We start from the raw sequence: 19,478 nt of genomic DNA, 5'->3' as shown, positions 1-19,478 counted from the left end.
TTTATAGATTTTGGACACTAGCCCTTTATCTGATATGTCGTTTGCAAATATCTTCTCCCATTCTGTCAGTTGTCTTTTGGTTTTGTTAACTGTTTCCTTTGCTGTGCAAAAGCTTTTGATCTTGATGAAGTCCCAATATATCTACATTACATTTTAATTACATTTTAAAGTAAAAAGGAAAAATTATCTGAATATTCTGCTCTGTGTAGTTAAATGGGACTTATATTTTAAAATTTTATTTTACTGAGTGAAATAAGTCAAGCAGAGAGACTCAACTATCATATGGTCTCACTTATTTGTGGAGCATAACAAATAACGTGGAGGACATGGGGAGATGAAGGGAAGAAGGGAGTTGAGAGAAATTGGAAGAGGAGGTGAACCATGAGAGACTGTGGACTCTGAAAAACAATCTGAGGGTTTTGAAGGGGCGGGGGGTGGGAGGTTGGTGGAACCAGGTGGTGGGTATTAGAGAGCGCACGGAATTGCATGGAGCACTGGATGTGGTGCAAAAACAAGGAATACTGTTATGCTGAAAAGAAATAAAAAATTAAAAAAAAATTTTTTATTTTAAAAAACACTGCACCTGAAAAGACTCAGAGGAAACTTACCTGCGTATTATTAAGTGAAAGGAGCCAATCTGAAAAGGCTACATGCTTTATGATTTCAACTATATAACATTCTGGAAAAGGAAAAATTATGGAGACCAAAGAATCAGTGGGTGTCAGGAATTGGGAGGCAGGAGGGGTGAATAGGAGGAGAAGAGAGGATTTTGGAGCACTGAAATCACTCCATACGATACTTTAGCGGTAGACACTTGTCATTATAAATTTGGCCAAAACTATAGGATAAACAACACCAAAAGTGCACCATAATGTGAAGTATGGACTTTAGGTGATAAAGACATGTCAATGTGGGTTCATCAATTATAACAAATGTATCATTGGAGTGTAGGCTATCTATCAGTAAGGAAGAGGTTGTGCCTGTGTGTGTGTCCACGTGTGTGTGTGGAGACAGGGGATCTATACAGATATATAGGAACTCTCTGGACTTTCTGCTCAATTTTGCTGTGAACCTAAAGCTCGTCTAAAAAATAAAGTCAGTTAATTAAAGATACATTGTCTGGGACGCCTGGGTGGCTCAGTTGGTTAAGCAGCTGCCTTCGGCTCGGGTCATGATCCCAGCATCCTGGGATCGAGTCCCACATCGGGCTCCTTGCTCGTCAGGGAGCCTGCTTCTCCCTCTGCCTCTGCCTGCCATTCTGTCTGCCTGTGCTCGCTCTCTCTCCCTCTCTCTCCCTGACAAATAAATAAATAAAAACAAAATAATAAAAAAAAAAAGATACATTGTCTGCTCTTTAAATTTGAGTAAGCAATGTCACAGGTAGGTCAGATAGAGACCAGGGATTCAGACAGGTGATGAAGCTGGAAAGTCGGATTAGGGTTAGACTGAGAAAAATCTGTCAACAGCAAGGATTTGTTTTTTTGTAAAACAAAACAAAACAAACAAACAAACAAACCAGGCAGGGGCATAATTAGAAAAGTGTCAAAGAAGATGACTCTGGCAGCCGATTGTAAAATGGGTTGGCCAAGGAGGAAGGGAGGTATGAAGCCCCACAAAGGACAGAAAAACAACAGCTCCCATCTATTGAGAGCTCACTATGTGCCAAGCACTGTAGTAAATGCTTTATGTGCATCATCCTACTTAATCTTCACAATGACTCTATGAGGCAGATGCGATTATTACCCTCATTTTACCTCAAGGAAAGTGGAGAAGTGGAAGCTTGGAGAAGTTCCATAAGAGCCAGGTTCTTGGGCGTATCCCTTCTGCAAGTGCACATCCCTTGGTTTAAGCATCAGTTCTCGCTATCTTGTGATTCTTTTTTTTTTTTTAAACAAGGGGCCCTCATTTTCATTTTGCACCGGACTTCGCAAATTATGCCTCCAGTGCTGGTTAAAGAATTTTGTCTCTTGAGGTGCCTGGGTGGCTCAGTGGGTTAAGCCTCTGCCTTTGGCTCGGGTCATGATCCTGGGATCCTGGGGTTCTGGGATCAAGCCCCGCATGGGTCTCTCTGCTCAGCGAGGAGCCTGCTTCCTCCTCTCTCTCTCTGCCTGCTTCTCTGCCTACTGTGATCTCTCTCTCTCTGTCAAATAAATAAATAAAATCTTAAAAAAAAAAAAGAATTTTGTCTGTGGCCACACATGCAATAGATGTAGGATATGGGATCCAAGAGCTTATGTCTGTGACTGTGCTGTTTTACACTATTTACAGTCCAAGAGCAAATAGAATTGGAAGGAGAGGGAACAGATGTGAAAGACATTTTGTTAGCACTGACAGAGTTTAGAAGGTGGGGCTTTTTTTCAGATGAAAATAAGTTTGCTGTGAGAATGTTTTTAGGATTTCACAAGATCTGTTGCGCTAACCAGAGGTTTCCTATTGAGAAACACTGTAACATCATTGAGGATGCCCATGACTGGTCTTGGAGGCTAAGAGCTCTGAGCCTTATATCAGGTTGATTGTGACACCTGGTGACAATAATGTGTTATTGCAAGGATTTATTTTGCTGTTTTAAGAATCAGGCTGTGCTTTCTTTTTTTTTTTTTTTTTTTAACTTTCCCTTAAGTTGTACACTTCCCAGACTATTTTTCCTTCTGTACTCATTGAAAAATCAGATTTAAAAAACCACTTGATTTATTTGTCCCAGTTATTAATAAGAGCTTTTTATACAAAAAATTTCATGGTGGGGGGTGCCTAGGTGGCGTGGTCAACTGGGCCATCGACTCTTGGTTTTGGCTTAGGTTGTGATCTCAGAGTCTTGAAATCAAACACCATGTGGGGCTCCACGCTCCACACAGAATCTGCTTGGAGTTTCTCTCTCCCTCTCTCTCTGCCCCTCCCTGCTGCTCTCTCTCTCAAGTAAATAAATAAGTCTTAAAAAAATGTTTCATATGGGGGCGCCTGGGTGGCTCAGTGGGTTAAGCCGCTGCCTTCGGCTCGGGTCATGATCTCAGGGTCCTGGGATCGAGCCCCGCATCGGGCTCTCTGCTCTGCAGGGAGCCTGCTTCCTCCTCTCTCTCTGTCTGCTTGTGATCTCTCTCTGTCAAATAAATAAATAAAATCTTTAAAAAAAAAAAATGTTTCATATGAAATTTTGAAGAGCCAAGTAATCTAATTCAGAGATTTTTTTAAGGAATAATGTTAGTTTATGGGATGAAAAATTAGAACACAAGTATATAAGAATTATGAATATGTGTATATATACATATATATATGTATAAGTATATATGTATATATATTCTCCAAAGAATATTTGGCATATTGCTTTAATTTACTCTTACAGAATCCATCTGTATAGAAAAGTAGGTAGAGTGCTCTGAGTAACCAGAATCATACAGTCTTACAACACAGTATTTTCAATAGAAACCTATATTTTATCTGTAGTGGTGAGAGAATTACATATGGTACTTATAGTTGACATGGAAGTCATAAGAAAACTGTCCCAAATTATGATCTTAAAATACATATTCATGCATGTATTTAAATTTGGGGGTTCCTTTGATGTTGCTTTGGAGTTATTTTCATTTTATCAAGCACGTAACAATGCAAGCTTAAGAAATAGTTGACTGAATGGGGACTTGACACAGTGCATGAAAGGCAGTCATTAAAAATAAAAGTCTGTCTATCCAGCTCCTGGATAGATTTTAGAATGCCAGTTAAGTAGATACAAATGGAATTCCTATGACTGTTGACCACTGGAAGTCTTGAAATAATATTTAGATCCTCCAAATGTTCTTTCACTGCATGAGAGGAAAAAAAAATATATATATACATATATATACACATATATGTATACACCCATATATCTCTCCCAACTTTCAAGCATGTGTCCTTAGAATTACTTAAAAGTAAAATCTTAAAAATCACAAAGATGATCATAATCACAATTAAATGTGTGTTAAATTCTTCAGTATAACACGTTTTGGACTGGTTGATCTTTTATTCAACAAAATTAATATCTATGTGCAAAAAACTGAGGTAGGCAGTGTCTTAGAAATATAAAGAGCTATACAGGTGTGTTAAACTCTGATGCCTCTTGTGCCCAGGTAGGTAACCTAATATCCAAATCAGTGAGATTGTGGAGCAATAACAAAGAGGGGAGGCCATGCCTAGCCTAAAAGGGAGCGGCTGCTGCCCAGATCCAGATCATGGTTGCCATGTGGCCATGTGGGTCCACAATCATCAGATTCCAGAAATCCAAATTGTTTTGTGAAAACTGTTACCACACAGATCAGCAAACTGTCCCGGAGACAGGATGCAGGGGTGTTGGAGACCCTTACTGTTTACCTTGCTTACTACTTTCAACTTTCCTTGCTGTTAATTTTGAAATTGATAAAGTAATAATGGAAATCACTGCTCTCTGCTTACACTCCAAGCACGAGGAAAGAATTTAGTTCCTAAGGTGAGAGTGATAATCATGGAAGAAAACTCATGTTCAGTTTAGTTTATTTCAACAAACATGTATTGAATGGCCGGCATTGTGTTGGTGATAAGGATTCAAAAAAAGACTGAGAAAACCATGAGGAGCACCTGACCTAGATTGGGTGGATCAGGAAAAACTTTCTAACACCTGAACTTAGGTAATGAGTGGTGTAGACCAAATGGGGAAGAAGGGATGTGGGGGGATAACGTTTTAGGGAAGACACGTCTGGTGAAGGGTAGCATTTCAGGCAGCAGGACAGAGGGATCAAGGACACAGAAGCATGACATAGCCTCAGTGCACAGAACTGCAAAATGTTTGACACCATTAGAGTCTGAAGTGCAAAACAGAGAGTACTGGGGAAGGAGGAAAGGAACCAATTGATCATGCAAGGAAACTAGGAGTTTGCCCAGAAGGAATCGCTAAAAGGTTCTAAGTCTCAGAGTAACATGGTTAGAATGTGTAATATAGCATGGTAGTGCTCCCTTATCCATGGTTTCACTTTTCGCAGTCCCAGTTACCAGCAGCAGTCAGTTGAGGTCTGGAAGCAGATGGTTCTGCTGCTGATATTTTGTCAGAAGAAGGTCACCATATCCTAATATTACATCACATTGCCCGTGTCCTTCACCTCTCTTCATCACATCATGTGGGCATTTTATCATTTCACATCGTTACCAGATGTTGAGTGCACTACAGTATTTCAAGAGAGACCACATTCACAAAACTTTCATTATAGTATATTGTTATAGTTGTTCTATTTTATTATTAGTTATTGCTGTTAATCTCTTACTACGCCTAATTTATATATTATGTATGTGTAGGAAAAAACATAGTACAAATAGGGGTTTGGTACTATCTGTGGTTTCAGGCATCCACAGTGGGGAGTCTTGGAATGTATTCCTTGTGGACAAGTGGGGATGACTATAATCCACTCTGGCTGAAATCAAAGTCAAATAGAGATGCAGCAAGGCTTGAGCCAGGGAGACCAGTTAGGAGGCTATCCTAAGAGTTTAAGTAAAGAGTGTAGAAGGATTTTAATAGGATGAGAGCACACTTGAGTATGTCCATAGACTGAAGACAGAAACGAGAAGTGAGCGAAATTGGAGAGACAGGTTAAACGGTTGGAGCACAGTCAGGGGAGCTAGAGCTGAAGCGGAAGAATTAAATTTGGCTTAACTAATTCTTCCTCTGAAACTAGCAGGTTGGAGACAAAAGAGAGTAGATGGGACATTTGGGTCAGGAAGTAATGGCATGTTAGAGTTCACAGGGATAGTAACGACACCGTAGAGTTTAGGAAGGCAAATTTAAGTAAATTTAGAGCAAAGAAAGTTGTAATCCCACAGTTTTGAGTCTTACAAGTTGTGCGGCATGCAAAAATAAAAACCAGGCTTTACAAGTGCAGGCTATTATAGTGAGAGGGAGAGAAAGCATGTTATTATCAGAGACTAGTCTGGAGTCTCTCCTTTGAATTCAGAATTTTGGAGGACTTTAGAAGCAAGTTCATAGAATTCAGATAGCTGCCTGAGAGTAACCCAGAATGAGTTGAGGCTTGGGGGAAATGGTAAGGTCAGTCAAAAGAGCTCTTTAAGAGTTATCCTCGTAGAACAAAAATTTGAAAGATACACTGCCACGGAGAGGTAAGACATAATGTTGACAAATAGAAATGACAGAGAACAAATATAAAATCCCTCTTTTCCCCAAATTTTTGCTCAAGGAGCATAATCATGAGATGAGAAAGAGTATAACTGTTTAATAGGGACACTAATAACTGGACCATGTCCAGAGGAGAACGTCTGTCATGTGCAGATTGGCTGAAAGAACTGACATTTGTTAGCCCCAAGTGAGGGGCATGAGAGCGATTTTTTCATACCGGAAGTGCTACTAGAATAGGGGTTAGATACTTCTATTGTAGGTTGTAGTCACAAGGTTGGGAAAGGACAAGGGGAGAAAGGAAGAAAATATGGTCAATTCTTAAAAGTCACAAGAAGCTGGATTTTAGCCAATGTAATAACTTTCTTCCTATTAGGTTCTCCATAGTTTTCCCTCAACATTTTGTTATTATTATTTTTTCAAATATTTAACAAAGTTAAAAGAATCTTACAGCAAATAACTGTATACTTACCACCAAGATTCTATTATTAACATTTTATGCATTATCAAATATTTACCCAGCTACCCATTCCTCTGTCTACCCATAAATCCAACTAATATTTTGGATATATTACCAAGGAATTTCCATACAGTTTTGGCTATCATTGGGAAGGTTGGTGTTCTGTGAAAGGGAGGTACAGGCAGATGACCTTCAAAGGCTGAAGGAAACTTAAGCCCAAAGGAAATGGCTGTAAGTCCAGCTTGATGAGAAATGATTTATTAAGGGGACTTACTGACAGAAGTGTGTCTTGGGTGGCTGCAAGACCCCACTTCTTGTAAGACTTGCTTTTATAACCCGAAAGGCTGGGGAGTATAGTCTGGTTAAACAAAGACAAAGAATGCATGTTTGGAGGATGTGCTCAAGAAGGCTTCAAGTCACAGTGTGGTCATCACGGTCAGTTCATCCAAGAGGAGGTTAGTCTGTCACACAGTGGGGCATCTTAATTCCAAGAGCTTTTTTTCAGAGGCTAATGGCATCTACTGGGGATACTATAGAGGGGATTTCTGCATTAAGTAGGAGGAGTGGACCAGACTATGGCTTTCAAACTTTTTGGACTGCTATCCATACCAAGAAATGTATTTCACATTCTTAACCACATACATTCTGAAGTAAAAATTTCAGGAAACAATATTTACCTGTAATCTATGTGAAGGATGCCAATATTTTCTACTTTATTTCATTAAAAAAATGGCAGTCATGATCTACCAACTTGATTTGATGACCCACCAATGGGCTGTGACTCATCATTTTAAAATCACTGGACTAGTTATCTCCAAGAAGATTCCTCTTTTTAAGAGAATCCTGTGGCTACTCCTAGGATTTCTCCAAAATTCCCAATGGCCAGGAACCTATTTTGAGTCTCAGCACAATATTTATCTAACATGTATAGAATTTGTTGTATGGCATGCATGATTAGATGTTAAATACCCAGTTAAGACTTATGGATAGATCAAATTGAACACTCTTTAGGAGTCAGTGTTGTTGTTGTTGTTGTTTTTAAGATTTTATTTATTTATTTGACACACACACAGAGTGAAAGATCACAAGTATGCAGAGAGGCAGGCAGATAGGGAGAAGCAAGCTCCCCACTGAGCAGAGAGCCGGATGCAGGGCTGGATCCCAGGACCCTGAGATCGTGACCTGAGCCGAAGACTGAGGCTTTAACCTACTGAGCCATCCAGGCGCCCCTAGGAGTTAGTTTTTTAATTGCTCTTATTTTCATGAACATAAAGATATAGGTATGCCCTATTGGTTGGATGAGATGGCTTTACTACTCATGTATAGTCTTCTTTTATTAAATACCGCTATTAATCCCTGCTGTGGGCCTGACAGCAGGGATTAAGTTGAGAAGACCAAATGAGAAAACACTTTGAAAACCATTTTTTAATATTATTCTGTGAAACCAGGAAAGAGAGGCTGTAGTCAAGTTCTGTGGGGCACCGTCTCAGCAATTCTGAAAGTCTCTACTCTTGCAGAACTTATACTAGCCTCGAACGCCAATGACTATGCCAAAGGCACGAAGACTCCCTAAACCGGTATTAAGCTGAAAACTTGCCAGTGGTTTGACGCCCCCTATTCAAGCGCTCCGCTCTGTTTGCGCATGCTCAGGAGCGGCTCGGGCCTCCTCCCGGGGTTGGGCGGAAAGCGAAGGGTGGAGTGCGGGCCACGTGGGATCCAATGACGTCATCTCCGGGCGCCGAGAGTGACTGGACTTGCTGTGGGCTTCCAAGGCCCCGGGGCGCTGCGGGTTGTATTGGCTGGATACCGGAGGGCGGAAGTGCAGTAGGGCTCTGCTCCGACCTCCGCGGCGGTGCCTTCTGCGGCTGCGCGGGCTCTCGGGACTCCAGGCTCGCGCGGCTCTGCGGGACAGTGTGTCAAGCCCCCTGCGCCGGCGCCCTACTAGAGCCCGGGATCCGAGCGTCCTCACCCGTGCGGGAAGCCGGAGAAGGAGCTGGCGTTTCTGGTAGGGTGTGTGTGATTGTGTGTGTATGTGTGTGTGTGTGTGTGTCCGTCTCCCCGTCTTCCTAGTGTGGGGAAATGCCAGGAGGAGAAGGGCTGGGGAGGTGCCAGGTAGGTGTGGTAAGAGGGAGGGGCGAGTGGCGGGCTAGAGGAGCGCTCCCCCGGGCGGCGGTGGCGGGTGAAGGTGGTTCCTCCGGGGGAGGTGGGGTTGGCCAGACGCCGCCCCTGAGGACCTTGGGCAGGCCGGAGAGTGTAGCCTGTGTGATCTTTCTGGGAATATCTCAGTTCCTTATGAAAGTAGGAAGCGTGGCGTCTTATCGCAGGCTCTAGAGTTTAGTTCAAGACGTGCATTTTTCGTGAAACAGTTATTTAAATTGTAATTGTTTTACAGGCAGTTCGATTCTATCCGAATTTAGTGGGTGATTCCTCCAGTTTATTTTCTCAACGGCATTCATTCTCATTTTACTAATAATATTTAGTGCTGACGACGTCGTTTTCTGTTGGCAAAGAACTTTCACATCCTTTATACTTTGGATTATTTTCAAATCATACCTGAAACTGGAGGAACGTAGAGAAACTGGATTGGTTCTAGATTTTTCTCAAGGGTGGTGAGGCACAGCATGTCTTCAGCAGCAATCAGAACTCAAGGGACTGTCAAACATCGCTGAACTTCCAAAACCTTCCAGAATCCACGTGATAAATTTCAGAGTCTTTTGAGCTGGGTACTTGGATTTGAACTGAATTGTTTGTGATTTCCATAGATGGATTTGTTGGTTGAATTTTGAATTTGAAAGTAAAGATATTGGGCTGAGGGTAGCAGTTGAGGTGAATTTTAGAGCTTTATGCTAGATTTTGAGTATGTGTTCTGATCTTCAAAGGTACACTGGTTAAAACTGGGGGAAGTGAATGGAATGGTACTATATGACTACGACTATTTAGAATAATGTACATTCTCAAGTGTAGGTTTGCTTTATTAATTTAATAAATACTGAGTGCCTGTTATGTGCCTGGCACCGAACAAAAAGTAAATATAATAAGCAGTGGACAAAACAATAAAAATTCTTGCCATCATGAAGTTCACTTGGAGGGTGAGAGGGAAAGATATTAATGTAAAAATTAATTTTAAAATGTCAGGTGGTGAAAGTGCTAGAAAGAATAAAATTGTGAAGGGTAACAAGGAATGTTGGTGGCCTGTATGGGAAATTGCTGTGGTGGCTTTAGAAAAGATGATATTTGAGTGGAGAGCTAAAAGTGATAAAGAAGGATTTCATGTGGATGTAGTAGAATGAGCCATTAGACCTACCACAAAGTCCCTAAGGCAGGAACTTACCAGCTAGTTTGGCTGGAACTGAGTGAGCAAAAAAGGGGAGAAGAAGGTAATCAGGTTAGAATGGGGCCAGCTCATATACAGCCTTGTAGGACTTTGTTAGATTTAGTTTTTGCTTCGAATGGGATGGTAGGATTTGAGTAAAGGAGTAAACTCATCTGACTTGTGTTTAGAAGGATCTTTCTGATTGCTATGTTGTCTGTCTTTTAGGAAGGCAGAAATAATGAGACCCCTTAGTAGGCCATTTATCCAGGTTTAAGGTCAAGGTGACGTGGATCAGTGTGATAATAGTGATGATGGTGAGAAATGACCAGATTCTGGGCTTGTGTCTAAGCTAAAGCAAGAGGTATGAAGAAGGGTCAAGGATGACTCCAAGATATGTAGCCTTAGCAGCTAAAAAATATTTGGTTTGGGGAAGACCACAGAATAAGGTAAGGGAGGTAAGGGAGGAAAGTCTGAAATCATTTTTTGTTTGTACATGCTGAATTTTCAAATGAAATGTCCATATTGCATAGTATCTATAAAACTGGAGTTTATAAGAGAAGTCTGGGCTGAAGAGATAAATGTGGGAATTGTTCATGTATAAATGATATTTAAAAGGTCACGAGAGATCTCCAAAGTGTGGCTCAAGGACTGAGTCCTTGTGCACTTCAACAGTGGCAGCAGGTGGGAGAGATTTAGGAGCTATTCCCCCAGGATGGGGGTGGGGCTGTTCATTAAAACCCCTGTTGATAAGCACTCGTCCTTAGTAATAGCATAGAAGGAAATAGAAAGCTAGTTCATTAGCTGTGAGAAAGTGAGGGAGGAGATGCGAAAATTAGAGGAGATAATGAAATGGTGATCTAGGACAGATCATGGTTGTGATAATGAAATAGTGATCTAGGAGAATAAATGGACACTGAAAATGTAGGAATGCTGGTCAGTACTCAGGGCCTACTTTTGAGGTTAGTGTTCATGAATTTAAAAGGAGACCTGCCAGCATAGATTATTTTTAGATGTTTTCAAATTTACTACCAGTAGTTATTTGATATTTTAAGTAGTTTCTAGGTAGTTGGGGATTGTGTCAGCAGAATAGCTTCAAGTAATAGGTTAGCTTTTCTTGATTTGTAGTGTGAAAGAGACTAGTAATTTGCATTATATTTTTATTATACTTCTTGTGCTGTTTGCTAAATATTGTTGGCTGGGAACCTGCTTTGTTCCAGGCCTTGAGTTAGTTGCAGTCAGGAAATGGCCCTGTCCTCCACAAGCTTACTTCTAGTAGACTGCATCATGGGTTGTGATTTCTATGCTTCCAAAATATTGCCTTCTAATTGGATGCATGGTGATGAAATTGTGGTGTACGTATGAGAGGGGAAAATAATCTTGCAAAATAATGAAATTTACTGATTTTAAAGAGTGATTATACTGATTTGGAGAAGAGTTTAGGTGGGAAATTTTCTTAAGTAGCTAGTGTAACTTTACAATTTATATATTTTATATATTTTATATATTTTCTAATTGTTTAACAAAAATTCCAGAGCCTGCTATGTGCTAATTATGCTAATATAGAGGATACAAGATAAATATGACTCTGCTTCTGCTGTCCGTGAACTCACAGTTCAATGTGAGGACAGGCAAGAGAGCGATAAGATAAACATAACTACAGTGCATGGTTATAACATGCTATTATAGAAGTAATTAGATTGGAGATTGCTTAGTGGAAAGCTTCCCAAGGAGCTGATGTTAAGCTGACTCTTAAAAGAAGATTAAGAATTGGCCAAAAAGAAGAGGACCAAGGGTGTTTAAGGAGACAGGTCATGGAGGCATGAGGAAATCATGTATTAAGTGCATATGTCATTTATTGAGTGGTCACCAGTGCTAAACACCTAACAGCCCTGTGAAATGAGAATTATCTTCTACAAATATAAGGTTCAAAGATGTCGGGATACTAGGACACACAGCTTACAGGTGGAAGTCTGGGTTTAAACCCGTGTCAGTCTGATTTTAAAACCCCTTAACTATCTATCTGTATTGTCTGCTGTTGGCATTTAAATCTTCTCTGTCCTTGTTCGTTATCCTTCAGCCAGTTTTTCATTAACTTCTATTCATTCTTCCTTGGAAAGACCTCATATCTGTCTTTCATCTATCCACTGCTACCAGTCTAGGTCAAGCACTCATTATTTTATGCCTTAGTGTTGAAATTGCTTCCTGGCTACCCTCTCTCTGACTTGAGATCTCCTTTTGTGCACTGTTACTAGGTAGTTGTTTTAATTTCACTGTTATAAAACCTTACAGGCTTTGTAGGCTTGTTCGATGAAATTGAGAACCCACAGTCTTCTGTTTGGTATGCTTCATTATCTAGTTTCACTTTACATTTATGGATTTGACAGAGAAATAATAATTGCTATTATTTCTCAGCACTTAGTATGTGTTAGTACCATGTCATGGTATTTTCTAGATTTTTTTTCGCCCCAGAACAACCTGGTGAATTTCAAAGGTGAGGAAACCCTTGTAGGAAAGTGACTTGCCTGGGATCCCAGGTGATAACATGTCACTGTGTCAGCTCTTTCATTATCTACTACCCCTCCCAACTCAGTTTCCTAAAAAATTGGCATGTACATTGCTCCTGCACACTTTCTGTCTTTGTTGATGCTATTTTGCCCTGCTTGGAGTATCTTTATTCCATATTTTACCTATTGAATATTCTACCCATTCTGCATATACTCATTCTTTTTTTTAATATTCTACACATTCTTTAAGTTCCGTATCTTTTAAATTCTTCCCTGAACACTATAGGGGATTTAATATTTTTCTTCTTCCTTTCCACCCTCTTCCCTTATGAAAGCTTTCATAAAATAGCATTTAATTATAACCATGGACATTTTGGAGTTGGAAGGTTGTTGGCAACTGGTATGACATAAATGAAAGAATACGAGATTGGAAATCAGAGATAAAAAACCTTTGCTGTAACTTTTTAAGTGTTGTAAAAGTGAAAGTGCAATGAGAAAAGAAGTGTTTCACTTGAGTTATGCATAAAAAAAAAGGCTGTCAGGGTACCTGGGTGGCTCAGTTGTTAAGCGGCTGCCTTTGGCCCAGGTGTTGGGATCGAGCCCTGCATTGGGCTCCCTGCTCTGCTGGAAGCCTGCTTCTCCTTCTTCTACTCTCCCTGCTTGTGTTCCCTCTCTCTTCGTCTCTCTCTCTGTCAAATAAATAAAATCTTCAAAAAAAAAAAAAAGGCTATTTTGAGCTGGGTCTTAGAGAATGTTTAAGTCAGAAGACAAGGTAGGGAAGGCTGCTTTAGGGTAAGGAACCACCAGCATGAGCAAAGCCATAGAAAAGATATGAAAGTTTATGGTATGTTTACTAGGTTAGGAGATAATATCTTCTGGACAATGCCTGAGGTTTTTAAAAAGTTGTTATTGTCACTACCATCATCATCTTGGATGTCCTCAGCATCTGCCACACAGCTGGGCATAGGAAATGATCAAATATTGATTGACTCTCTATTGAGTGTTAATAGAAGTGTTCAATTTTTTTAAAAAAAGATCACTTATTAGAGAGAGCAAGCCCATGCGAGTATGAGTGGGAGGGTCGCAGAGGGAGAGAGAGAATATGAAGCAGACTCTGCCCTGAGCATGGAGATGGACGTGGGACTCAGTCTTAGGATTAGGACCTGAGCCAAAACCGAGAGTTAGATGCCCAACTGACTGAGCCACCCAGATGTCACACCGTGTTTAATTTTGAGACATGCTTTTGTTGGTTCTGTAAATTATGATAGTTACTTCATAGTACGTATTATGGGCATTGTCCTAAGTGCTTTACATGTATTGATTTAATTTTTGTTATCTATTTTATGGGGTAAGTGCTGTTATTCACATTTTACAGACGAGAAAACTGAGGCACAGAGAAGTTAATTGACTTACTTGAGGTCACAGAGTTGGTGATAAAGCTAGGTTTTGAATCCAGGCAGTCTGGCTCCATATTCTATATTTTGAACCCCCACATTGTAGTGCCTCTCAAGAGTTAAATTCTGTTTTTCTGCTTCTGTTTTAAAAAATACGATTTAATATATCCTTTAGTTGTATCAGTGTATCAGCTAGTTTTTTGGGATGTTGTTTAGTTAAGTGTATTTGCATGCTTTCTTACATAGTTCATTATACATGAATATTTATTAATATTGAAAGACTAACATTTTATGATGCTATAAATTTGGATCTGTGTGGTTTGACCCAGTGACATTGTTTGAAGTTTTCATAAATCTGTTTAGAAATTTCTGTTGTTTTATAAAATTTGTATTGACTACCACATGGCACCTTCAGCTGCCTTGGCTCAGTCAGATCTTCCCTTGAGGTCCTGTAAGGTATATATACATAAGAAACAGTGGTATATGGGAAATAAGGTACTGAGTTCTGTACCTAAAATCCTACCTTAGAACTTTGGCAAAGTCTTATGTTTACCAGAGTTCTGTAGCGGGATTTTAGGTATAAAACCAGTAAAAGGTAAGTCCATACTTCCATCATTGTTGGGGAGAGACTCCCAGAAACAAAGAGAAAAGGGAGACATTGGCCACTTCTCTTTATTGTTTCTGACACATGAAAGGAAGAAGCAGAAGACAGTGCCATGGCAAGAAATAGCAGGGTGGCCAAGTGTTGTCATCTGGCAGAGTAGAGGGGAGAGAAGGGAGCCATACCCAAATCTATAATATTTTTATTTATGATAACCCCTGCCTGTTAATAAACAAGACTCAAATGGTGTCTTGGAATCTGACAAATCAGATTACTATTCCTTCTTGAGAGGATAGTGGTTGGAGAGAAGGAAAGAACTTTATTTAAGTGGCCATATCCACTTTAATTTTTAATTTTCTTTTGAATTATATTGTCTACCTTTTTTTTTCTGAGGCAGAAAAATTATCCAGTGTGACAATATTGATAGAGACTTTTGGCTTTAAAATTGTATTTAAATGTTCTTAAAATCTCTTAGGAAAGGAACTCTTTGTCTCAAGTTCTTTTTCTTTGTGAGCTAGAGAGGAATCTTAGGTCTAGCTAATGGTTAATTGGGTGTATTATAGTTAAACCACTGCTTACCACCGTTGTATTAGATTCAACTTTAGATTTACTTATTTGCCATAACTTAGATTTCATTATTCCTTGTCATCAGTAGATTTATTCATAAAGAACAAGATATTAATGTAATCCAGAAATAGCGAGGTCTTTTCTTTCAGTGTTAATTTTGTGTTATATGTAAACTTGGAAATTCTCTGCAGAGAAACTCAGTATGTTGTTTGAATTTGAAGTGTATCAGGGTGGAATTATATGAAGTGTGAACGCTTGTATCATTTGCGTAAAATGGTGACTTTTATGGATATACTTTAACAAAAATTAAAACTGCATTATGCCAGAAAGAGCAGTAGACTCAGTTCAGTAACTCAGTGACCAGATTTGTTATCCTGGTTTCACTGTTACTTTAGTGGTCTTGTAATGTTTATCCTGGTTTAACTGTTAACTAACTAAGTGCTCTTGTAATGTTGGACAGATTTTTTTCACCTCTTTCAGTTTATTTACCTGTAGATAATGTTGCATCCAGTTGACTTCCAAGGTGCACTTAATTATAGTGATACAAAATTCAGAACTCTTGAGTTTTTGTATCTTTGACTAATTAACGAATGGCAATCTTGATGTGCTTGGCATTGGTCAGTGGATGAGAAAAGAGAGAAAAGCTCTTTGAATAATTCAGTGTTAGTAATTGGTATTTGGCTAAACTGATGTGGTTATTTAAAATATTGCCATAGGATATGCTAGCCAATGAAACATGGGAGATGTGTGTGTGTGTGTGTATCTATATCTTAAATATCTATATATATTTTATGTAAGATATATATCTTATATATCTATGTATCTATATCTAGAAAGCTATATATCTATATCTTTGTACATAATATATGTATACATATATATATGTACATATATATGTAGAAGGATATGGAATCTCAGTATCCAGGTACTGACAGTGTTTATTTCTGCATTTACTCATACTGTATATTACATTGTTACATAGTTGTGAAATAGTGCTGGAAGACACTTGGATATTACAGAGGCCAAAAGCTATATTCTTCTATCATACCCAGAATATTTCAGTTTGCAGATTTAGTGCTATATATGTGGGATAGAGAATACTTAAGTTAGTGTAGAAACATTTACTAATACTCATGGTGGTAGAGGATTGGGATCTGGGTTTGCAGAGTGGGTAGGATTTGAAGGTGGGAGATGAGTGTATTAGTCAGGGAGAATGGTAAGACAGAGAGCAAGGTATTTAAATTGATAGTTCTGCTAGAAGGTTTACCAAAAGAAGTATAGTAAATAAGATTGGAAATATTGGTGGAACCAAACCGTGGGCAGGATGAAATTAGAAAGAAACTAGGTCTATACAAAGTTTTTTTCCAGGATATATGTGTGTGCGTGCACGTGCATATTTTTTTTCCCCCAGCAAAATAAACTATCTAGATGGATAAGGAGAGGTTGAATATATTAGGTGGGGCAGTGATAATACTTTGGAATTGGGCTATAAAGGACCATAAGGATATAGGCAAACTTCACTTTAGATGAGCAATAGACTCTCCTGGGGCTTGAGAGAATGATACAAGTGTAGTTTCACTTTGGCTGTGGTTCATTAGGTGCATAAGTTAGCACACGTTATTTTGAATTACTTCTATGATCCTTTTAAATAAATAATAGCTCTGCATTTAGAATTTATTGTGCTGATTTTGCGTTCTTTCTAAAGAATGTTGATCACACAGTTTTTTGAAATGAATGATCATTCATGGCATCCATTTTTTCCTATAATCTTTCTTTGTTCTAGAACATGTTCATTTATCCTTGCAAGGATCTAACTAATGCTCTTTGTTTTATTTTCAGTTTGGCTTTGGGTGAAAAAAGAATTTAGCCTATATGCACTGCTTTAACCACTGGAAGAATGACAGATGACAAAGATGTGCTTCGAGATGTCTGGTTTGGACGAATTCCAACTTGCTTCACCCTGTATCAGGATGAGATAACTGAACGGGAGGCGGAACCATATTATGTAAGTATGTTGATGATGGAAAATGGGATATCTACCTTTGTCCGTTTCTGTAAATGAAGCTCTAAGAACCTGGAGGCTGTTACCCAACATTTTATATACAATTAATACTTGTTGATTATGGAAAAAAATTAGAAAACACAGATCAAGAAGAGGAAGGAAATAAAAATTACCTCTAATCCTACCCCCCAGAGGGGAAAAACTGCTGTTGATGTGTTGATTATGGGACCTCCTTGACTTTCTTTTCTCATGAATATATACAATTATAAGTTAAATTGTTATAGGAGCAGTTTTGAAAGTAATAGGCTCAGATTTGGTTCTTCTGTATTTAAGTGGTTCCAAGCAACTGTTTACCAAATTCTTTTTATAGCTCAATGAACATATGAATGTGTGTGTTTTCATGTTGATAAGCTAAAATGTATTATATAAAATACATAATAACAAATTACTGTATGTAGACTTGTAGGTTTGAACTAGTGTCATCTGTTCTAGAAAACAATATCAAATATCTTCTGATTATAACCTGCTGGTTTTCCTTTCCTTCCTTTCTTTCTTTCTTTCTTTTTTTTTTTTTTTTAAAGATTTTATTTATTTATTTGACAGAGTGATCACAGGTAGGCAGAGAGGCAGGCAGAGAGAAGCTCCCTGCTGAGCAGAGAGCCTGATGTGGGGCTCTATCCCAGGATCCTGGGATCATGACCTGAGCCGAAGGCAGAGGCTTTAACCCACTGAGCCACCCAGGCGCCCCTTGTTTTCCTTTTCTAAGTGCACATATAATCCAAACTTGAGCATCTGTCAATCAGAAATAATAGTATTTTGCCTTTTTACTGAATAGGCCCTAATAGACAAAGACATTTTCAGTTGTCATTATTTTAGTTTTGTCTCAGGTACACATAATATTATTTACCTAGGAATATCTGGAAAAGTGAAAATTTATGTGTGGTGTTCGACTTTATTGTTTTGCTTTAATAAAGCTTGCCCTTTGCTTTCTCCCTTATCTGTTTGAGGGGTAGCACTGCCCCTCAGCCTGCTCCAGCCATGGGAAGTCAGACTGATGGAGGAAGCTACTTAAGGAGCCCCATACACTCACTTTTTGGGTATAGGAACGGTCTCGTTTTTCTCTGTGTATCCTCAGCATCTGGCATAGGTCATGCAAGTGGTAGGCACTCAGTGCATGAAAGTCTCATATATTCACATTGGGATTTTGTTTTTAAATTGTCTCTTTGGGTTTTCTTATGGAAAATAATTTCAGAGAAATTGGGCAGTCTTTCGTTACTAGTATTCAGGTTATCATAACTGAATATATAATTTTGAGTCATTTTAACTTTGGAAATCTCAACAGTTTTCTGCCTTTAGAAAAATTTCCGTAGTTAAAAACAAAATGTCACAGTTTATTTTTAGAAGAATTTCACTTGCTAGGTATATTTTTTTTCCTTCTCTTTCTGTAATATATGTTAGGATATCACTTATGTTTTATTTCCAAACTAGTTTCTGTTATTTTAATTAAAACTTTAACCTCTGGTGCCTTTCTAATCATAACTAAACAAAGGAATATATGTGTCTAGTTGGTCAAAGTGGCAAATATAATATGTAATTTAAGTCTGTTTACTTTTAAGTCAAAATATAATGTTTGGCAGCTTCTTGTAGTTTAAAAAAAACAAGTGAAGAATATAATATTTTTCCTTCTTTATGTATGAAATCTGTAAAATATGAAAAGTTTGTTGTGAGAGTGGAGCGTTAAGTTGTTTTCTAGCTGTCTCTAATTGAATTGAAAATGGCAGCAAGTATTGGGGATATCTATAGGAGGAAGAAAGCTCTTTTGTTTAACTGATAATTTTTTTGAAATACAGTTTCCCCTAATTTTTCACCCAAAGGAACTTCATATAGCAATTATGACTATGTTTTTGAAAAATATCAGGTGACAGGCATATAAAAAATACTAAATAAAAAGCTACAGTTTAAAACCATGTGGCATCACCTGTATTTTGCTCTTTATATACATACATACATAATTAAATGTAAGGTACTACATGCAGGAAGAAAATACAGGAAAACCTCAGCAGTGGTTAGTCTTAGAATTATAAATGAGAATGATAGTGCCAGTCTGGTTTTGGTTTACGTGTGTCTTAGTTGTAAATTACGCTTAAATGTATTTTTAATTGTGTTACTTTATAATAATGATAATATTGTAAAGATTCCAGATGAAATGAGGTAAAAATAACATAGCCTAGGAGGCAGTAAACCTCTTTCCTGGACATTCTCAAAGCTCAGGTGAGGTGATTAATAGGATTATCACTGTGGCCCGAAAAGTTCACTCATGTTCAGGTGGTTGTGTAGAAAGGATAGGTGACTGAAAATGTTGTTTGCTTTTTTTTTTTTCTTCTTCTTCTAAAAGATTTTATTCTTAAACAATCTCTACACCCAGTGTGGAGCTTGAACTCATGATGTTGAGATCAAGACCCTGGCTCTGATTGAGCCAGCCAGGTACTTCTGTAGTTTACTTTTTTATAGCG

General features: G+C 38.6%; 1 protein-coding gene across 4 annotated transcripts in view; it reads left to right on the top strand.

The window, feature by feature from the left end:
* Positions 1 to 8,344: 8,344 nt before the first annotated feature.
* Positions 8,345 to 19,478, top strand: part of ATG5 (autophagy related 5) — a 129,119-nt gene continuing 117,985 nt past the window's right edge. For 2 of the 4 annotated variants that reach the window (XM_032858233.1, XM_032858236.1), the window contains exons 1-2: positions 8,345 to 8,589; positions 16,803 to 16,968. In XM_032858233.1, the coding sequence (XP_032714124.1) occupies positions 16,861 to 16,968 (108 nt within the window). In that variant the 5' untranslated portion in view covers positions 8,345 to 8,589; positions 16,803 to 16,860. Of the gene's footprint in view, positions 8,590 to 8,905; positions 8,931 to 16,802; positions 16,969 to 19,478 lie in introns of those variants that run through there. The other 2 variants (XM_032858234.1, XM_032858235.1) reach the window with 2 other exon arrangements.

The sequence above is a fragment of the Lontra canadensis genome, unplaced genomic scaffold (assembly GCF_010015895.1).
Source record: "Lontra canadensis isolate GAN:19392208 unplaced genomic scaffold, GSC_riverotter_1.0 scaffold14, whole genome shotgun sequence".
Classification (NCBI taxonomy): domain Eukaryota; kingdom Metazoa; phylum Chordata; class Mammalia; order Carnivora; family Mustelidae; genus Lontra; species Lontra canadensis.
Note: the sequence above shows the minus strand (reverse complement) of the source record. Positions and strands in the feature narration are given on the sequence as shown.